At 47.4% G+C, this 17,344-nt stretch overlaps 1 protein-coding gene across 3 annotated transcripts in view; it reads left to right on the top strand.

The window, feature by feature from the left end:
• Positions 1–4,924: 4,924 nt before the first annotated feature.
• The window catches only part of LOC146194405 (DIS3-like exonuclease 2), a 157,986-nt gene continuing 145,566 nt past the window's right edge, over positions 4,925–17,344 (top strand). For all 3 annotated transcript variants that reach the window (XM_084597395.1, XM_084597396.1, XM_084597397.1), the window contains exons 1-3: positions 4,925–5,113; positions 15,069–15,301; positions 16,579–16,904. In XM_084597395.1, coding sequence (XP_084453521.1) covers positions 15,089–15,301; positions 16,579–16,904 — 539 coding nt within the window. In that variant the 5' untranslated portion in view covers positions 4,925–5,113; positions 15,069–15,088. The remainder of the gene's footprint in view (positions 5,114–15,068; positions 15,302–16,578; positions 16,905–17,344) is intronic.

Here is a 17,344-nt window from a genome sequence, read left to right on the forward strand (position 1 = left end):
CACGATCAAGCTCGTCAGAAGCCTGATAGTCAGCAGATTCACGTACTCGTTGCCATACCACCGCATGACCAAGAAAGACAAAGAACAGACGGAGGCGCTGCTAAGAATAGTACGTACAAGACGGCACTCCACCTACCAAGAAACACACCAAATGAAAAGCTGCTACAAATGGGTCTAAAAACACATTCAAAGAACTAACGGAGGCCCAGCTGAGTGCGCAAATAGTCAGGCTCCAACAGACAGTCACCGGCCGCAAGCTTCTAGAGAGATTAGGACACGACGTAGAAGGGATCGTAGATATTAGAACAGCCACCATTCCAGACGAGGCCCGTCAAACACTGGATGTTAGCCCCCTGCCGAGAAACATGTATCCCAACCTCCACGCCGCTAGAAGGCAGGCAAGGGCAGACTATGTGCAGCGGAATCTAGCCACAATGGAAAATACAGTATACACAGACGCGGCCCTATACCCATGGGTGGTGGTGGTGAAAAACTTTATATTTGGGAGCCTTAAGGGATTACATTCTAATGACGGGTCGGCTCTTGGCTGCGTGTTGTGGCCGAAAGCTGGTGCTTCACAGCGACACCCAAAGCCCAGTCTGTCAGCCGTTTTTGAACGGCCGGGTCAGAGCTGGACACCGCAGCCTCCCATCGCTCGAGGTCGGAGAGTTGCCAAGTGGCTGGAGGGTGGAATTCCGAGCATTTGATCATAATGTGCTCAAAATCAGCTTTAGGTGCCCCACACAGGGTGCACTGCGGCGAGAACAGTCCTGGATGGATCAAAGATAAGAAAGCGGGCGATGGGAATGTACGGGACTGAAGCTGGCGCCACGTCACCTGTTGTAGCTTAGTCATAGATGAGGAGGAGGGTAGATGGTTCGTTGATCACGGTAATGGAGAGAGATTTCGTGATAGGATACCATGCGCTCGCGAGCATCTCCCCAGGCAGTGGCAGTCCCTGCTCGGCTGACGTATCCTCGAGCAAAAGAGTGAGCTGCTTCGTTGCCTGGGTGACCCGTGTGAGCGGGCACCCATATTAGTTGAATAGGGTGTTCGGGTGGGGAGAGGGAGGCGAGGAACCGGAAGGCTGGGGTAGAGATCCGACCGCGGGCGAAGTTCCGTACGGCGGATTTAGAATCGCTAAAGATGGTTGTGGCTCGGGTGGTAGCTATGGCGAGGGCAACCGCCGCCTCCTCCGCCTCCAGGGAAGTGGAGGCAAAAGTTGTACCGGCCGCGACCAGTTGCAAAGAGTTGGAAACAGCGCTGAGGGCGAACGCTGGGCGGGAGGGGTATGAGGCAGCGTCTACGTAAACGGTCTCTGGCTGGAAGCCATAGTTTTTGTGAAGAGCTTCTGCGCGTGCCTTGCGGCGATCGACATGGTGCTCTGGGTGCATATTCTTTGGCAGGGGATGCACCTTAAGAACGCGGTGTATCGCAGGGGGAAGTGTATGTTGTGTAGAGCAGTGACCGGGAGGTGAGAGATGGATGCGAGCAAGGATGTTCCGGCCGGTGAGGGTAGATGATAATCGCTCCAACTGGGCTGAGCGGTGGGCTTCTGTGAGCTCAGCTAGGGAGTTATGGATGCCCATGTGAAGAAGGCGTTCATTGGAAGTGTAGCGGGGTAAGTTGAGGGCGGCCTTGTACGCCTGTCGGATAAGGGCGTTAACCTTGTCTTCCTCCACCCGCGTGAGGAAAAGGTAGGGGAGCGAGTACACAACACGGCTCAGGACAAATGCCTGTACCAGGCGTCTGAGGTCATGCTCGCGCATGCCGCGATGGCGATTGGCTATGCGGCGAATGAGGCGGATTGTTTGATGAACCATCACCGTCAGCTTAGTGATGGTTGCGGTATTCTTGCCATTGTTTTGTATCAGAATACCAAGAATCCTAATGTTGTCCACTTCTGGTATCCGGGTGTTGTCAATTGTCAAGAAGATGGGGGGAGGAGGGCCTTTGTCTGTACGACACCTAGGAGGTCGGAGTATGAGAAGCTCCGATTTGGTAGGGGAACAAGCCAAGCCGACATTTGCTGCAAAAGATACAACAGTGTCTGCTCCGGCCTGTAATGTATCTTTCATGGCGCCAATGCTACCTGTGGTGGTCCACAGTGTAATATCATCGGCGTATAAGGAGTGGGACAGGGCAGGGATTTGGTTGAGGGCGTGTGCCATGGGGATAAGGGTAATATTAAAAAGCAGTGGAGAGAGGACAGAACCCTGTGGGGTGCCAATGCTACCGAGTTTGAAAGATGGAGATGAGAGCAAGCCGATGCTGATTTCTGCTGTGCGATGACTAAGAAAGGCGGATATGTACTGGTGGACACGCGAGCCGACTTGAAGCGATGAGAGAGCATCTAAAATGGCTGCGTGACGGACATTATCAAAGGCCTTTGTGAGATCTAGGGCGAGAATTGCTCGGGTGCGCTTTGCGTGGCGGGGGTGAAGGACATCTTCTTCAGCTGAAGAGATTTCCTTATCAAGGGTAGGGTTGGGAGAACCGGTGTAAGAAGGGAGGGGGGTAGAGGGGGTTGTAGGGACGTACTGATCTTTTAAGGTCTGAAGGAGGGCGTCATCGTCTAGGGGAAGCTGATGAATAATGCGGGTAATATTCTTACGCTGCGTGGCCTTGGTGTGCCCAGGATCAAGGAGGTAGCGTAAAAGCGACCAGGTGTCTTTAAGGCCTAGATTACCGCTCATGCGGTCACAGACCTGCCCCCACTGCTGGCGAGCGAGGTCCCTTGTATAAGCTTCGATTGCTTTCACAAGGCGGGAAATTCGCCGTTTGAGGGTGCGATTATGCTTTTGGGACAGCCAGCGTTTCTGAAGGCTGGCGTGTGCCTCCCACATGTGGAGAAGGCGACTATCCGCAGCCGAAGTGTCCTCTGGTTCCGGGATAGTGGATGTCGCCGACTCCACATCCTGTGTGAGAGAAGCCACCCAGGCCTCCAAGTCCACAATGGTGTCCGGTGCGTTTTGCCGGATGCGGCGAAATCGATCCCAATCGACCACGCAGGCCCGATTGCGTTTGGGTGGGGTGAGGGAAGAGATGGAGAGCTCAGTGCATAAAATGTAGTGATCACTGCCTAATGAGTGAGTGGTATTAGTCCAGCGGCTTTCTCGAACGCCTTTTGAGAGAGTCAAGTCAGGGCTTGTGTCGTGCTGAACGCTAGATCCGATTCGGGTGGGATAGGAGGTGTCGTTGAGAATAGAAAGCCCTTCGTCCTGAACGAAGGACAAAATTGCCGTACCCTTACGGCAGTTTTTTCGGTAACCCCAGCTGGTATGGCTAGCATTGAAGTCGCCAACCACTAGTAGGGATCCTCCCGCGCTAACTGTGAGGGCTTTCTTGATTGCGCCAATGAGGGGGGCCGCAGTGGTAGACCACATGGGAGAACCAATCAGCAGTGCGACGTTAAGAAACTGTACGGTAACGGAGGGGGAGGAGGCTGCCGTAGCTCTAGCGGCGGCCGAAGGTTACCGTAGGAACAAGTCTCTGATAATCCTAACAGACTCTAAAGCAGCATGCAGGAACTACACACGGGGCAAAATAAGCAAGGAAGCGCTGAGCATCCTCCTCGAAGCAAGGCTTCCAAATAAGACCTTAAGACACAGGATTTTCTGAATACCGGCACACACCGGGATAGAAGGTAACTCGAGGGTAGACAGCCTAGTTCGCGAGATCACGAACCGAGCAGGGCAGTCAGAAGCCCTGGAGGACCCCATAACGGTGGAACCAACGTATACAGAAATACTATAAACTGCCACAGAGGGCGGAGATTCAAATACCTACCACCCCACACATCATTAACACAGCACGAGGCGGTCTGCTGGCGGAGACTGCAAGCAGGGACTTTCCACAATCTATACATACTACACAAGATGTTCCCTACACAGTATACAGGAACACATGTCCGTGATGTGGGGCAACCCCCCACTATACCACATCACATAGGAATGCGAACGAAACAGAGCCTTCCACAAACTAAATAACCCGAGTGCGGAACAATGGGAGGGTCTGCTGACCAGCAGCGAGCTCACGGCCTAAAGGGCACTGGTGCGGCACGCCTGCGAAGTAGCAAGACTCAGCGGTGCCCTGGAATAGGGGCGCCGACCTTGTGAGGAGGCCGAAGATAGGAAGACATCGGCCCGCCGCTAAAACCAGAAATCTTTTTAGCAATAAATGTTTTCTCTCTCTCTCTCTCTAGATGGCGATGCCTTCAGACAGGTACATATTATACACCAGCCCGTTTAAAAACAATACATCCCGGGTTCTACGGCCCCAAAACATAGTGCGGACCTGCCCACACAATCCTTCAGATGACCCAAATGCAGTGCCAACAATTGAGGGGTGGGAGACTACCTTATCCAGCTCTGGACTAGAAGCCCAACGGGCCCTCGTGACACGTGCGCGGATAGCAGCGGCAGCCGCTGGAGTCCCGGACTAGGGGTGCACCTACACATCCCCATCTACTCAATAAAGTTTTTTACGCACAGTTTTTCTCGTTCTCATTTTCTCGCTTCATGTATATGTCACTCGAAGTTTCATTATCTATGGTTCCAGAACAAATAGGCTTCTTCCCTCGCTCTCAAGATTAAGTCCTGGGCGCTTGCCACAGCCTTTCGAGAAGACGCTCATCAAGCATGTCGCAAGAGCTAGCGGAATGTTGCGTCCTAACAGCGTCTTGAACAATGTACTTGCTCTCATAGTGCTCTGGGCGCGTTCGGCCATATAGATTTTTCCTCCTCTCCCTGAGCGTCGTGGGGCGCATAGTATACCGTGGCACGACTTCGATCGAGCGCTCTTGGCGACGGGCCGAAAGCCGAAATCGAAACATTTCGCTCTTCGCAGCTCGGAAGCACGATCGCCATCGCCAAACTCCTGTCTTTGCTCTCTCATGCCCTCCTCTGCTTTTCTTCCTTCTTTCTCAATCCAATGTGCAGCGGCTCGTCCGTACAGTCCGGACGGTAGATTTGCCAAGGCTACTTCTAGAACACTGTAGCCAAGACCCATCGCTTTGCTGGCTTTGCGTCGGCCATTAGATTTGGTCCCGTTGGGGAAAGTTTACGCCGGTGCACATCGCAACAGGAATCCGCCTTCTCAAAAACTGTTCCAGGTAAGGCATCAAACATGTCTATCACTAGTAGCGGCATTCAGCTTATCCATTACTGTTTTGAAGGCTTCTGAAAAGTGCGAGGCGTTATTTCACGGGCAGTCATGCCGCATAGAACGAGCGATGTCGTCTTTGCACCCAGAACTGACCCATTTTATGTGACCCTTCTTTTGTCATATTCTACTTTCCCGTGTTCTAACACGCACACAGTTCCTGCGCTGTCTGCCATCGTGGCATTCAACAGTGTTCGCTTGGCATAGGCATCGCAGACGGGCGTTCTACCCAGTCCTGAGCCATCGGTACATGGCTCTGACTGCGCACGGCAGCGTATCGGTTTCCGGTTGCTAAAGGCTTGGAAGCTAATCACTGTCTTCACCGTGGAGATATTCCCCTCTTTTGACGGTAGTTTGGCGTCGTGCATGCGTGCTGTGTTCGTCAAACGGCAAGACACCGGCACTACATTCTAGCTGGACGTGTAAACTGCGGAACAGCTGATATGTCCCTCAGCGCGCCTTCTTTCGATCATGCGTTAAGGTTTCTCTCCTTAACGGCACCGCCACTATCTGCGGTACGTGTACGGTTTGGGTGTTTTGTTTTCCCAGCGCCGCTTTTTCGTGTCCTTGGGTTGATGGGGGAGGCGTAGGGATGAGATGTGGAAAAGCTCTTTTCCGTTCCGGAAGGAGCAGCGCGCCCTACGCACCTCCCCCCCTCGCCTCAACTTCAAATCGATCGGCGTCGCGGCCTGCATTGTGCGCAATGCACGCGAGGTTAGGCCGCTATTTAGCGAGGAGAGCAATTCTAACACAACGTGGTACGTGGCGTTGCGCCTAGGGCGATTTTTACTGGGATTTCAGGCGTGCCCTTTACTTCCCGCTCTTTCTTTTATTCGTTTGTGGCGAATCTAGGCTGATTTTTTTTTTTTTTTGCTTTTTACTTAATTTCGAGTGCACATTACTAGAGCCGTAGCTGATGCGCGTCATGGTGCCCTTCCGGGTTTCGACCTTGCCAGAAGCGAAAGTGACAGTGCATATAATGATGTATTGTTCGTGCTGTATTGAGACATGCTCAGTTTTATGTTTATTCTCGCTTGTTTTTTCATTGGCTTCTTGCAGCTGCAGAAGTTCAAGCATTCAGGTGATTCCCTATTTGCAGGTGATTGTACAGTGGCACATCATACTGGGTTCTAGTTATTTTGTCACAAACATATACATTATTCGAACCTGTCAAGTGCAAAATATGAGATATTCTTCATTGCAGACTGTCCTGTGAACGTGCATTTCTGGTTACAAAGTGTAGCACTGACTAATTGTCAAAGATAGACATTATCCCCTCTGCTGGGTGCCTTGTACACAGTAAAGGAATTGTTCAGTCCATTCATTGTGAACAAGGCCCCTCAAAGCCAGGCCAAAATGCTTTGGAGGCTTGGTAGGGAGGCAGCTGCCAATCAATGGTTCTGCTTGAAAAAGCCTACATTGAAGGAACCTTGTGATACTACCTTCCAGTGATTTAATGATTTCCTTCAATAAGCAAGAAGGTTCTTGAGGCTGCATGGAACAACTGCCTGCAGATATGCCTTGGACTCTCAAGGGTTCCTCCCCATCATGAGCATTAGCAGAAGCAGGATGTCTCCCTTTAGATGTGATGGCCACCCAAGAAACTATGTGTACCCATCTTCGACCTGTGTTCCAAGGGAAGAAGCACTTCCTACACCACGTTTTCCTACCTCACTAACTCTGGCTTAGGTCAAGCTGTGCAGCTCCTGCCCCTCCCTACAATCAGCCACAGAATTTATTACCTCTGAAATTTCACCCCGCTGTATACTGTTGCCTACAATAGTGAGGAAGTTTGTTCCAGGTTTAAATGCAAAAAACCGCTTGCCACAGTCAGGGCTTTTGCAAGCTACTCCTGCCTACTTAACAGGCATATATGCAGCACACTCATATCTTCACTGGTGCTTCAGCTACCTAAAATACTTTGCTTCTTGCAGCCTTTATATAACCTTAACAAGCCATGGCCTTTTTTACCATTTGCAGCGGAAGACGTCCACTACGGCAGCTGACCCTCACAGCAGTAAAAAAGTTTTTTCCTGCATCTTGCGCCGAACCCACAGCCGATGGGTTATTTTTATAGACTCCAAAATGGTCTTAGCAAATCCTCTCCAACCTGCCGAAGAAAACTAATCATCAGCCCGTTTCCCTTGACATTGGGTATATACATCCTTTGGCTGTTTCTGCAGGCCACTACATAACATTTCAGTGGATACCAGCTCGCCGTGGCATCCTGGCCAATGAAAAAGCAGTTAAAATGGCCCATAAAGGCCACCAACATCAGAGGTACATTTGGACTTTCTTCACGAATTCTGATGCATCCAATCTAGGCAGAAGATTTGCTTCCAGAGAAAAGTATCTGCTTTGCAGCTTGCAGACACATTATTACGAATTCCTTCTATTCATCGACTCGCATCTAAGTGCTCCTTCCCTGACTTTCCTGCCACCTGGAAACTTTCTATTCATTACCGGCTTCGCCTGGACTCTGCATTCTCAAATGGCTTGCTATACAGTTTTGGTTTCATGAATAGTCCTCTTTGTGCTCACTTTTGCTCACCCACGGCATCTGTACAGCGCGCAGCCTCATCCACCTCCGCGACGGCCGGTCTGAGCTCCTGGTGACTAACTTACCAACGAACCCCGGAATCTTTTTCGTGCTACTGCCATCACGTTTGCTGACTCCTTAGCGGATGTTTCTTAATGTTTTACGTTTGGGGCTGTTAGCACTGTGCAGCCCCCACTTGACCATCTTGATATTAGTCCGGATCTCTCGGATACACAGAATCGTGAGCTACGTGCCCTACTACTAGAGTTAAGCACTTGTTTTGCGTCCTCATCGAAAGTACGGCAAACGCCTCTCGTGAAGCACCGCATCATTACTCCTGACGACGCCCGCCAGCAGCCGTACCGTATCTCAACGACGGAACGTGAAGCGATTCAGACAGGAGATGCTTTGTGATGCTGTCATACAACCATCCAACAGCCCGTAGTCATCACCTGTCGTGGTGGTGAAGAAAAAAGATGGGACCCTTCGCTTCTGTGTTGATTATCAAAAGTTGAATGCCATCACTAAAAAAGACTTCTACCCGCTGCCCTGTGTCGACGATTCACTCGACAAGCTTCGTCGCGCCCAGTACTTCTCCTCCATTGACTTGAAGAGTGGGTACTGGCAGATTGAGGTCGATGAGCGGGACCGCGAAAAAAACAGCTTTTGTCACCCCAGATGGACTGTACGAGTTCAAAGTGCTGCCTTTTGGCCTATGTTCAGCGCTGGCTACTTTTCAGTGCATGATGGACACCATTCTCGCCGACCTCAAATGGCAAATCTGCTTAGTCTATCTCGACGACGTTGTCGTATTCTCTGAAACCTTTGAAGAACACCTCGAACGCCTGCGCGCAGTATTAGATGCCCTCCGGTCAGCTGACTTGACGCTCAAGCCCGAGAAGTGCCACTTTGGCTACAAAGAGTTGAAGTTTCTTGGTCACCTTGTGAGTGCCGCAGGCGTTAGGCCAGACCCCGACAAGACTGCTGCTGTAGCCAAATTTCCCGTTCCTGCAAACAAGAGAAGTTTGAAACACTTCCTGGGTCTCTGCACGTACTACCGCCGCTTCATCGCCGATTTTTCCAAAGTTGCTGCCCCCCTGACTCGCCTCACGCGCGATGATACACAGTTCGTGTGGGGTGCCGAGCAACATAGGCTTTTGCGGAGCTGCGCAGCCGACTGCAAACAAGCCCTGTTCTTGCGCACTTTCATGAAGACGCTGACACCGAAGTCCACACCGACGCCAGCAATATCGGCCTTGGCGCTGTACTCGTTCAACACCAAGCTGGCGTCGGAAAGGTAATAGCGTATGCCAGCCGCACGCTCTCCCGCGCCGAGACAAACTACTCCACTAGGGAAAAGGAATGCCTTGCGGTTGTGTAGGCAACCATGAAATTTAGGCCTTATCTCTACGGCCGCCAGTTTAAAGTTGTCACCGATCATCATTCCTTGTGCTGGCTGGCTAACCTCCGCGACCCATCGGGGCGCCTAGCACGATGGAATCTTCGCCTCCAAGAATTTGAGTACACCATTGTGTATAAATCTGGCCAAAAGCACGAAGATGCTGACACGCTGTCGTGCGCACCCGTCGGTTTAGTCAATGAGAGCGGTTTTCTTGGACTGGTGAGGGCTTCAGACATAATGACCCGACAGCGAGTTGACCCGAACCTTCGACCTGTCATTGACCACCTGCAGGGTCGCGCTGCTGATATCCCTCGGCAATTTGCTAGGAACCTGTCTGCTTTCTGTGTCCGGAATGGCGTTCTATACAAACAGAATTCCAGCACTGTTGACCGAGCGTTCCTCCTCGTAGTGCCAGCCGACCTCCGTGCCGATATCCTTTTTGCTTGCCATGATGAGCCGAATTGAAATGCGGGCACTATCGCGTGTTTATTCTTCGAGTGTGTGGAACGGAAATGTGAGTAATCGACTGGATACACTTGCCAACTGCTGCTTGCAAAACTATAATCGGGCTACTTGCCGGCTACTCTTTGCAGAAGTAATCAGGCTATAATTGTTCCCCTAAGAAAACTATAACAGGGCTGATATTACACATGTGAAATACTTTAAAATTTAATTACTTTTCTCTTTGGTATCTCTTGTTGTGATTCGTTGACTTTACAAGAAGCCACAAAAGCACATGAAATTTTATTCATTGAGCTGTGAGCTCTTTCTTGTGCTCCAAAAGCAGCAAAAATTTTGGAACCTCCACACTCTCCAGGAAGGCTGCCAAATCTGAAGTCTAAAGGAGTCTATGACACAGTTTTTGTTTGAGGTGAGAAATTGGGTGCCGGCCTCACAACCTCTCTTTTGCAGCATGTTAAGAGCTGCATGCATATTCCGCCTTATAGTAAACTAAATATTTTACCTTATAATGATGATCTAGCAGAAGCGAATTAAGCGTACACTATAGCCTCTGCGTCCTCTAACTTTCCATCATTCTTTTTTCAAAGCTTTATTTTTTTTTTTTTTTTTTTTGTAGTGAACCAAAACAGGACTAGAGTGATTCTGGCGGCAGTAACGGCTTGCATATTGCCGTTTGGTAGAGCACACAGAATAAAAACTATCTAGGATGAAAACATTCTCGGGAACAGTTAAGTTAGTTAAGCTATAATGCTTTGAATTTAAATGTCTTAAGCAGACGCGTATCTCTAGGTTATTTAAAGCTACCCGGGTTACAAGAAATTCTAGCTTATTGAGATGAAAAAAAAAATGTTTTTTTCTTAGATTAGCGTACAGTATCACAAAGTTGATGACTCCTAAATTTCAGCACTTGCATCTTTATACATGTTCGGTTGCACACCCCACCTGTAACCTGTTTGTGCTCTGGTTTCCTCTTCCCAGGCCTTCATTTGGTTCTTAAGCTCGGTTGTCTTCGCTTCTTTATTTATTTCCTTTCATATATCTCCTTTTTTTCTTCATTTTTAGCTTCTCGCTTTCTTCTTCTCTTGCATTTGCAGTGCCGTACAAAAATTTCAACCTATTTTTCACAGTCACGATCACTCTTTTCACAGCGCTGCTTGAAAAGAGCGGCCTCGCTAACTCCTTTCTCCTTGCCTGGTAGGCTACACATTCTTTTTTTGTCCTCTCCAACCTTTACTTTCGACTTCTGCCACCTTTCCTGTGTTCTGTTATTCATTAGCCAGTTTACCTGGTGTGCCGTTCGTTTTTCATGTCCTTAGTATACTTCCAAGAGGGGTGGTCCACATTTCCATGAAAACTCAGATGACTTATGACTTATAATCCTGTGTACCCAAGCATGTTTGCTGCAATCATCTCGTGCAGCATGGACATAGTCACAAATTAATTACCACGTAGAGTGTTTCGAGGCACTTTGCTTCTATGGAACACATGAAAACATCAAGGGGAACTCCTTTGAGCAGACAATCTTTAGAATGCTGCTCTGAGAATAAAATAAACAGTTCAAAAATATGTGCTTATGTAGCTGCCAGAGCTAGCAGATTCTATCCTTTAAGTTTCGCCTTTCTGTGGGAAACGTATCGGATTATCAGATTGTGCCATTGTTATTATCGGTGTTTGCACATGGACGTTACAATCATGAAAGACGCTGTATCAAAAATAATTGGCACATGGAGCATTCTGTCGCACATATAGCTAATAAGCGCTTTTGTGTGCTGATTTTAGATCAGTGCTTGTTGTTTACTGTTGCACACCAAAGGTTGATATTTTTTAAACATTCATAGGAGAAAGAAGGCTGAACAAATACTCTTGCCTGATGTCGCATGTGTACTTATGAAACGAAAGACCACCTCTAGTGGCAGCTACAGGCTGATGGCATTTATTTGCTTTTTCCTGATCCATTCCCACCTTGGTATAAATTTCCCTGTATATGCAACCTTACTTTGACACAGTTTGACAAACAGCGAACTCCACACGAACACATATTGCAAGAATTCCTGACCTTAGAGGAAAAATATAAAGGCCACAAAACATTTTATACTGATGGTTCCAAACACACCTCGTATGTTGATAGTGGTGTTGTAGAAAACAATCGCCAGAAAACAGTTAGGTTGTCCAATTGTGCATCAGTGTTCACTGTAGAAAGTTATGCCATATCTATAGACGATTTTACGGAAGGGTGAAGGGTGCTGCCATATTGGGTGCTGGGCTGCTTCCGTAGCAAAGGAAAGAGTTGACGACACCCCCCCCTTAACAGCCCAGTCAAACCAGTTTCTCCGAGGGTCGTAAAATGGTCTATAGCTGTAGAAAAGATAATAAAATGTAATATTGAAAAGAGTATAATCTGCTCTTACTCCCTCAGCTTAATCAATGCATTACATTCTAAAAATGCAACAGAACCCTTAGTTCAACAATAAATACATTGCATAACAACAGCCGAAACACGAAGTAAATTCTGCTGGGTACCTAACCATGTCAGAATCATGGGTAACGAGACAGCTGATGAATGTGCAGCAGCTGCTCGAAGAGCAAAAATAGGAACAATAAATGTACCACACAAAGATGTTTTGAAATTCATACAAAGAAAACTCTGAGAACAATGGCAAGCCTCATGTAAAAATGAAATAAACAACAAACTATACATTGTGAAGCCAGTTGTTGAAGAATGAAAGTCGTGCGGCCACCAGAAACACTTCATGGGGGTAATATTATGTCGCCTTCGAATTGGACACACGCATCTTACTCATAGTTTCATTCTCGAGAAAGATGAAGCAATATGTGAAGACTGTGGACATGGACCGACTATAAACCACATTTTAATTTCATATAAAAAACTCGAAAAGCTACGGAAAAAGAATTTTACTCAATTTTACACCGAACAGATACCATTCCATCCATCACTTCTCCTAGGAGAGAATGCAATTGTAAACATTTCATGTGTTTTTAGCTTCTTAGAAGAAACATTTTTCCTGAACAAGCTATGATATTTCAACACTTCATTGCTTCTCAAAAAAAAAAAAAAACAATAACATTTACCTTATGCTTGGCGCATGATAGCCTGAGTTGCTTATGCGCCATAAAACACAACACACAACAACAACAACCTGGTCCCCTCTGAAAATAGTCCTCTGTCGCAAGAGATGACATAGCTGTAATAGCTGTGTGGCAGTCATTGCCATGCCTGTATACTTGACATTTTTTTTTTTTTCTAAAGGACAGTGAGCTTCGGGTAGCTTTGAGCAGATACTGCACTCCTGTGATTCCCGCGCATTTTCTGGGGAAAAAGTATTAATGTTACGCCCTCTGTTTGGGTGCATCTGTTTGTTGTTACAGCATGTATTTAGAATGCATGCTTTCACTTGCCTATCTACTAGTCTCAAGATTTGCTCAAGTGTAAGCCTGCTTCTCTTTACAGGTAGTTTCAGGCTCACATGTCATACGTGCACTGTCTTTGATTCTATATTGGGGTCGTTAAAACAATTTTATATGCTTTTCTATGGCTATAATATTTGCATTTAATGGCTGCCTGCCAATTGCTGTGGCAGGCAATTTGTTTTTGTTTCACAGCTTCATTGCTCCATTGTTATATATGTGCATATTATTTCAGTTGCTGTCTTTCTTCAGTTAACACCTAGCTGTTGCTTTCTGATGTGGCTTCAGTCATTGTTCTTGTATAGCCTAGTTAAATGGCTAAGAATACTGCTATCTATTTTGAGCAGAAGTAAGGGATCATTGTGGGTTTGTTCTGAAGCATGCACTCGATGTGGGAAAAAAAGGAAGCTAGGGAAGAATTCATCGCACTTGTCAAAACTGCGGTAGTGCAGCTAGTCACATGTAGCCATTTTAAGTAAATGGCACTGCTCATTTGCCGAGACTGTCAGGATGGATAGCTTATTTTTGTAAAAAACATGATTGTATTTGCTGGCTTACAGGTAGTTTCAGGCTCACATGTCATACGTGCACTGTCTTTGATTCTATATGGGGGTTGTTAAAACAATTTTATATGCTTTTCTATGGCTGTAATATTTGCATTTAATGGCTGCCTGCAAATTGCTGTGGCAGGCAATTTGTTTTTGTTTCACAGCTTCATTGCTCCATTGTTATATATGTGCATATTATTTCAGTTGCTGTCTTTCTTCAGTTAACACCTAGCTGTTGCTTTCTGATGTGGCTTCAGTCATTGTTCTTGTATAGCCTAGTTAAATGGCTAAGAATACTGCTATTTTGAGCAGAAGTAAGGGATCATTGTGAGTTTGCTCTGAAGCATGCACTCGATGTGGGAAAAAAAGAAGCTAGGGAAGAATTCATCGCACTTGTCAAAACTGCGGTAGTGCAGCTAGTCACATGTAGCCATTTTAAGTAAATGGCACTGCTCATTTGCCGAGATTGTCAGGATGGGTAGCTTATTTTTGTAAAAAACATGATTGTATTTGCTGGCTTCCTGCCTAAATTCTGGCAGGCTTTCCTTTGACATTTTGGCTTCCCTAAGAGGAGTCATGCTTCCATTATTTGCTAATATATATGCATACATAAATGCTTGCAATTTTCGCCTACTTGATTACAGTAATGGCTAGATTTCCACTAAATTGGAAGTTGCTGCGGTGCATGTTGCAGTTATTTGGAGCTGTTAGTCTGTGTGTCTATTTAGATAGATGGCAGAGAGAAGTTAGTCTAGTATTGTATGTTGGTGATGGCTGCACTGACTGCTTGATTGCTTTCTATTCCTGAAGTTAGGGCATGCTGTTTCTTCCTGAAGCAGGCTTTGTGTTGTGTACTCATTTAGGGCTCTGAGCTTGAGATTTTGAGGAAATTCGGGGGGTCATTTGTAAATTTGTTTTCTGTGGGAAGTGGCATCCTGAAGCGAAAATTTGTGGAAGATGTGTGTTTTTATGTGATAAATAATTGGCTTTGCTAATGATACGAAGTAGTATGGCTTTGCATGTAAGTTGCAGTTGCAAAACTTGAACAAGTCTGCTTTTTGGAAGTCCTTCAACGACAGCTGGATTCACTTAGGCTTTGGTGGACGTTTGGGCCAAACTGGAAATGTGCATTTGGCAGCCCCTTTTTCTGTGATAAAAATTAGCCTCATTGATGACATTGCTCCAACGGAGTGTTTCTGATGAACACACTAATTTAAAAATGGCCTTCCAGGCTTCATGACAAAAATATGGTTGCAAACTTGAAAACAGGGAAAAACTGTTGTGCTGGTGCTTGCACCATAACTCAGGGAACAGACAGAACCTTAAATATTTGACATTGTGCCTTGCATTACTGACAAGCCTTGGTGTACGTTGTTAGCAGTTGATTTACGAAGGTTGTGAACAAGAATAGTTGAGGCAAAGTGCTCAGATAAAGCAGGAAGCTTGCTTGTACTGTGGGAATCGTGCAAGGAAAAGATAATGTTTTTGTAGGCAGGAGAACGTCATGCTCTGGTGCATTTCTGTGCAGGCTAGGCCCATGAGTGTCCCATGGAGAGTGGACAGGGACCCCAGGAGGTGGCAGTGGACTCTGGTCAGACATCGACAACGGCACTGCTGAGGGACGGCCTTGGACAGCTCAGCCTCGGTCCAGCTGATCCGGGGGCTGCCGCAGTAGCGCCAGCCCCACCCACGGCCTCTGCTACGCCACCTGCCACCTCCAAGGGAAAGGGTGGCAAGCGTGGACAGGGAAAGAACGCCAAGGTGAAGCTTGCACCCCTCCCACCCTGGTTGCATGTGCACATGCCATGGCGCATCACCATCCTGTACTAAGAATTGCGACACCAAAAGCTCGACCTGAAAACAATGGGCGCTTGATGTTCCTTGGTATTTTACGGTATTTACGCCATATTTTGGTGTCCCACATGGTCCACAAAAATCTGGCAATGACTATACATGGTACTTAAACATGTTTCTCTTTCTTTTCTGCCAGGGCAGTAACCAGTACTGCATACTGCGTTGAAAGGCACTGATGCATTTTGAGCACTATTATGACATATGTAATGAAGCATTATGCTCTTAAAAGGATAGAACATTGACCAAAACGTATCATAATATCATGCTGTAAAAGAAAAGGTCTTGCCTGATAGTGTAGAGATTGAGCGCTCCAGTATCCAAAAGACAAGGATTTATAATTTTAACTTGACATTGAAGACCACATAAAACAAACTCTAAATTCTGCCTTAGGGTAAAGCACTAACATTATCGCAGTAGTCCATCATGTGACTACATTTTGGGAAAATATTATCGCTTTCCTTGAATGCAGTGTTGTCTTCACGAGGGCTTGTCATGCTTTATTGTATTTTCTACTCCCTGCAGTGCACCCTTCAATAAAAAGCAATACTCCCTCCACATCGTCGATCATGTGGCACATCGCTAAATAGTGTTGCCACAGGGATTTGAATTTCTTGGTTGGATCAAGCAGTAACTGCAGCACATCAAAACTTGCTTTGACGAAGTGGTGTCTCTACGTCGTAACAGCCCTGAATGCAGAAACTTGAATGTTATCTGAAATCTCTAGTGGGTGAGGTATTATTTCAGTGCACCACTTTTGCACTCGCTGATAATCGGTTCCGGTGTCTGACTGCACTAAAGTGAATGCATGCTTTTTGTCAAAAATTACCTTTGAAATGGCCAGCTTTTTGTCACACTGAAAAACTTCGATGCTTAGAGTCTGGTGATTGTACCCTTTAAGCACATTGAGGACAGCCGGTCAAAGTGTAGTCTTCTGGTTCCTTGTACATAAGACAGCTAGGGCTAGTTTCTTTGCGGGCAGACATTTCTTTTTCACCAAAGTTAGACATTCCCTTTCAGTGGCTGTAAGCAGGTTTTCTATTTAAATTCACTACTGGCTGAGATGGTGTTCATTGTGGACAGCACATGCTCTACTAGAGCATGTCAGTTCATTTTAGCTTGCTGTGAAAAAGCTTGTTTCTCTTGGAAGCGGGATGTGTGCATCTGTGTGCCATTGGCGTGTGCAGGCCAAGCGGCAGCAGCTGTCCCTGGCCACGTGCGAGCGTGGCCGGCTCTCTCTCAGCGACCCCAGCAACCTGCGTGCCAATGCCTCCACCACGGTGGCATCCCGTTCTCCACTAGCAGGCCGACATCCCTCGGCCCCACTGAGTGCCAGCCCCTCGTCGTCGCTCTCGGGTGCAGCCTCCTGGGGACCCACACGGGACCGAGCGGGCTCGGATCCCCGACGGGGGGGCTCGAGTGGGGCGGCGGCGTTTCTTCCTCCGGGACTCAAGGAGCAGCACGCAGCTCATCGCTGCAAGCGCACGGGCGGAGGGCCTCCTCCTGGCAGCAGGTGAGACAAGAGGGGAAAATCTGGGTACTGTGTGCTCTGAAGCTGCATGCAGGCAGCTGGTACTGGACTGAGCCTCTCTCTACCTCACTTAAGGAGACACGGGTCGAAAAACAGCGATTTTCAGTAAAAAAAGTCACTTTTGTGATTTTGACTGTTTGAGCAACATTGGTCCTTCGTCTTTCATATATAAAAAAATCGGAGCCGAAAACAGTGACGAAATTATTTAAAAAGTCTGTTAAAGCACTCGAGGTGGTTAGAGAAGGGGTAGATATGACCTATGTTCAAGCGCGGGACTCATCAAATCGCGGCGGCGCACGCCACTGGAATTTTGCAAGGCGGCAGGCCCACGCTTTTTCTCCCTAAAGCCAACTTTGCCGCTTCACAAACCCACAGCAAGTAATAAAAAAAAAAGTTTCGCCGCCCAAATCTAGTCTTTTCAC

Source organism: Amblyomma maculatum, chromosome 3 (genome assembly GCF_055883805.1).
Source record: "Amblyomma maculatum isolate TAMU_Amacu chromosome 3, ASM5588380v1, whole genome shotgun sequence".
Classification (NCBI taxonomy): Eukaryota; Metazoa; Arthropoda; class Arachnida; order Ixodida; family Ixodidae; genus Amblyomma; species Amblyomma maculatum.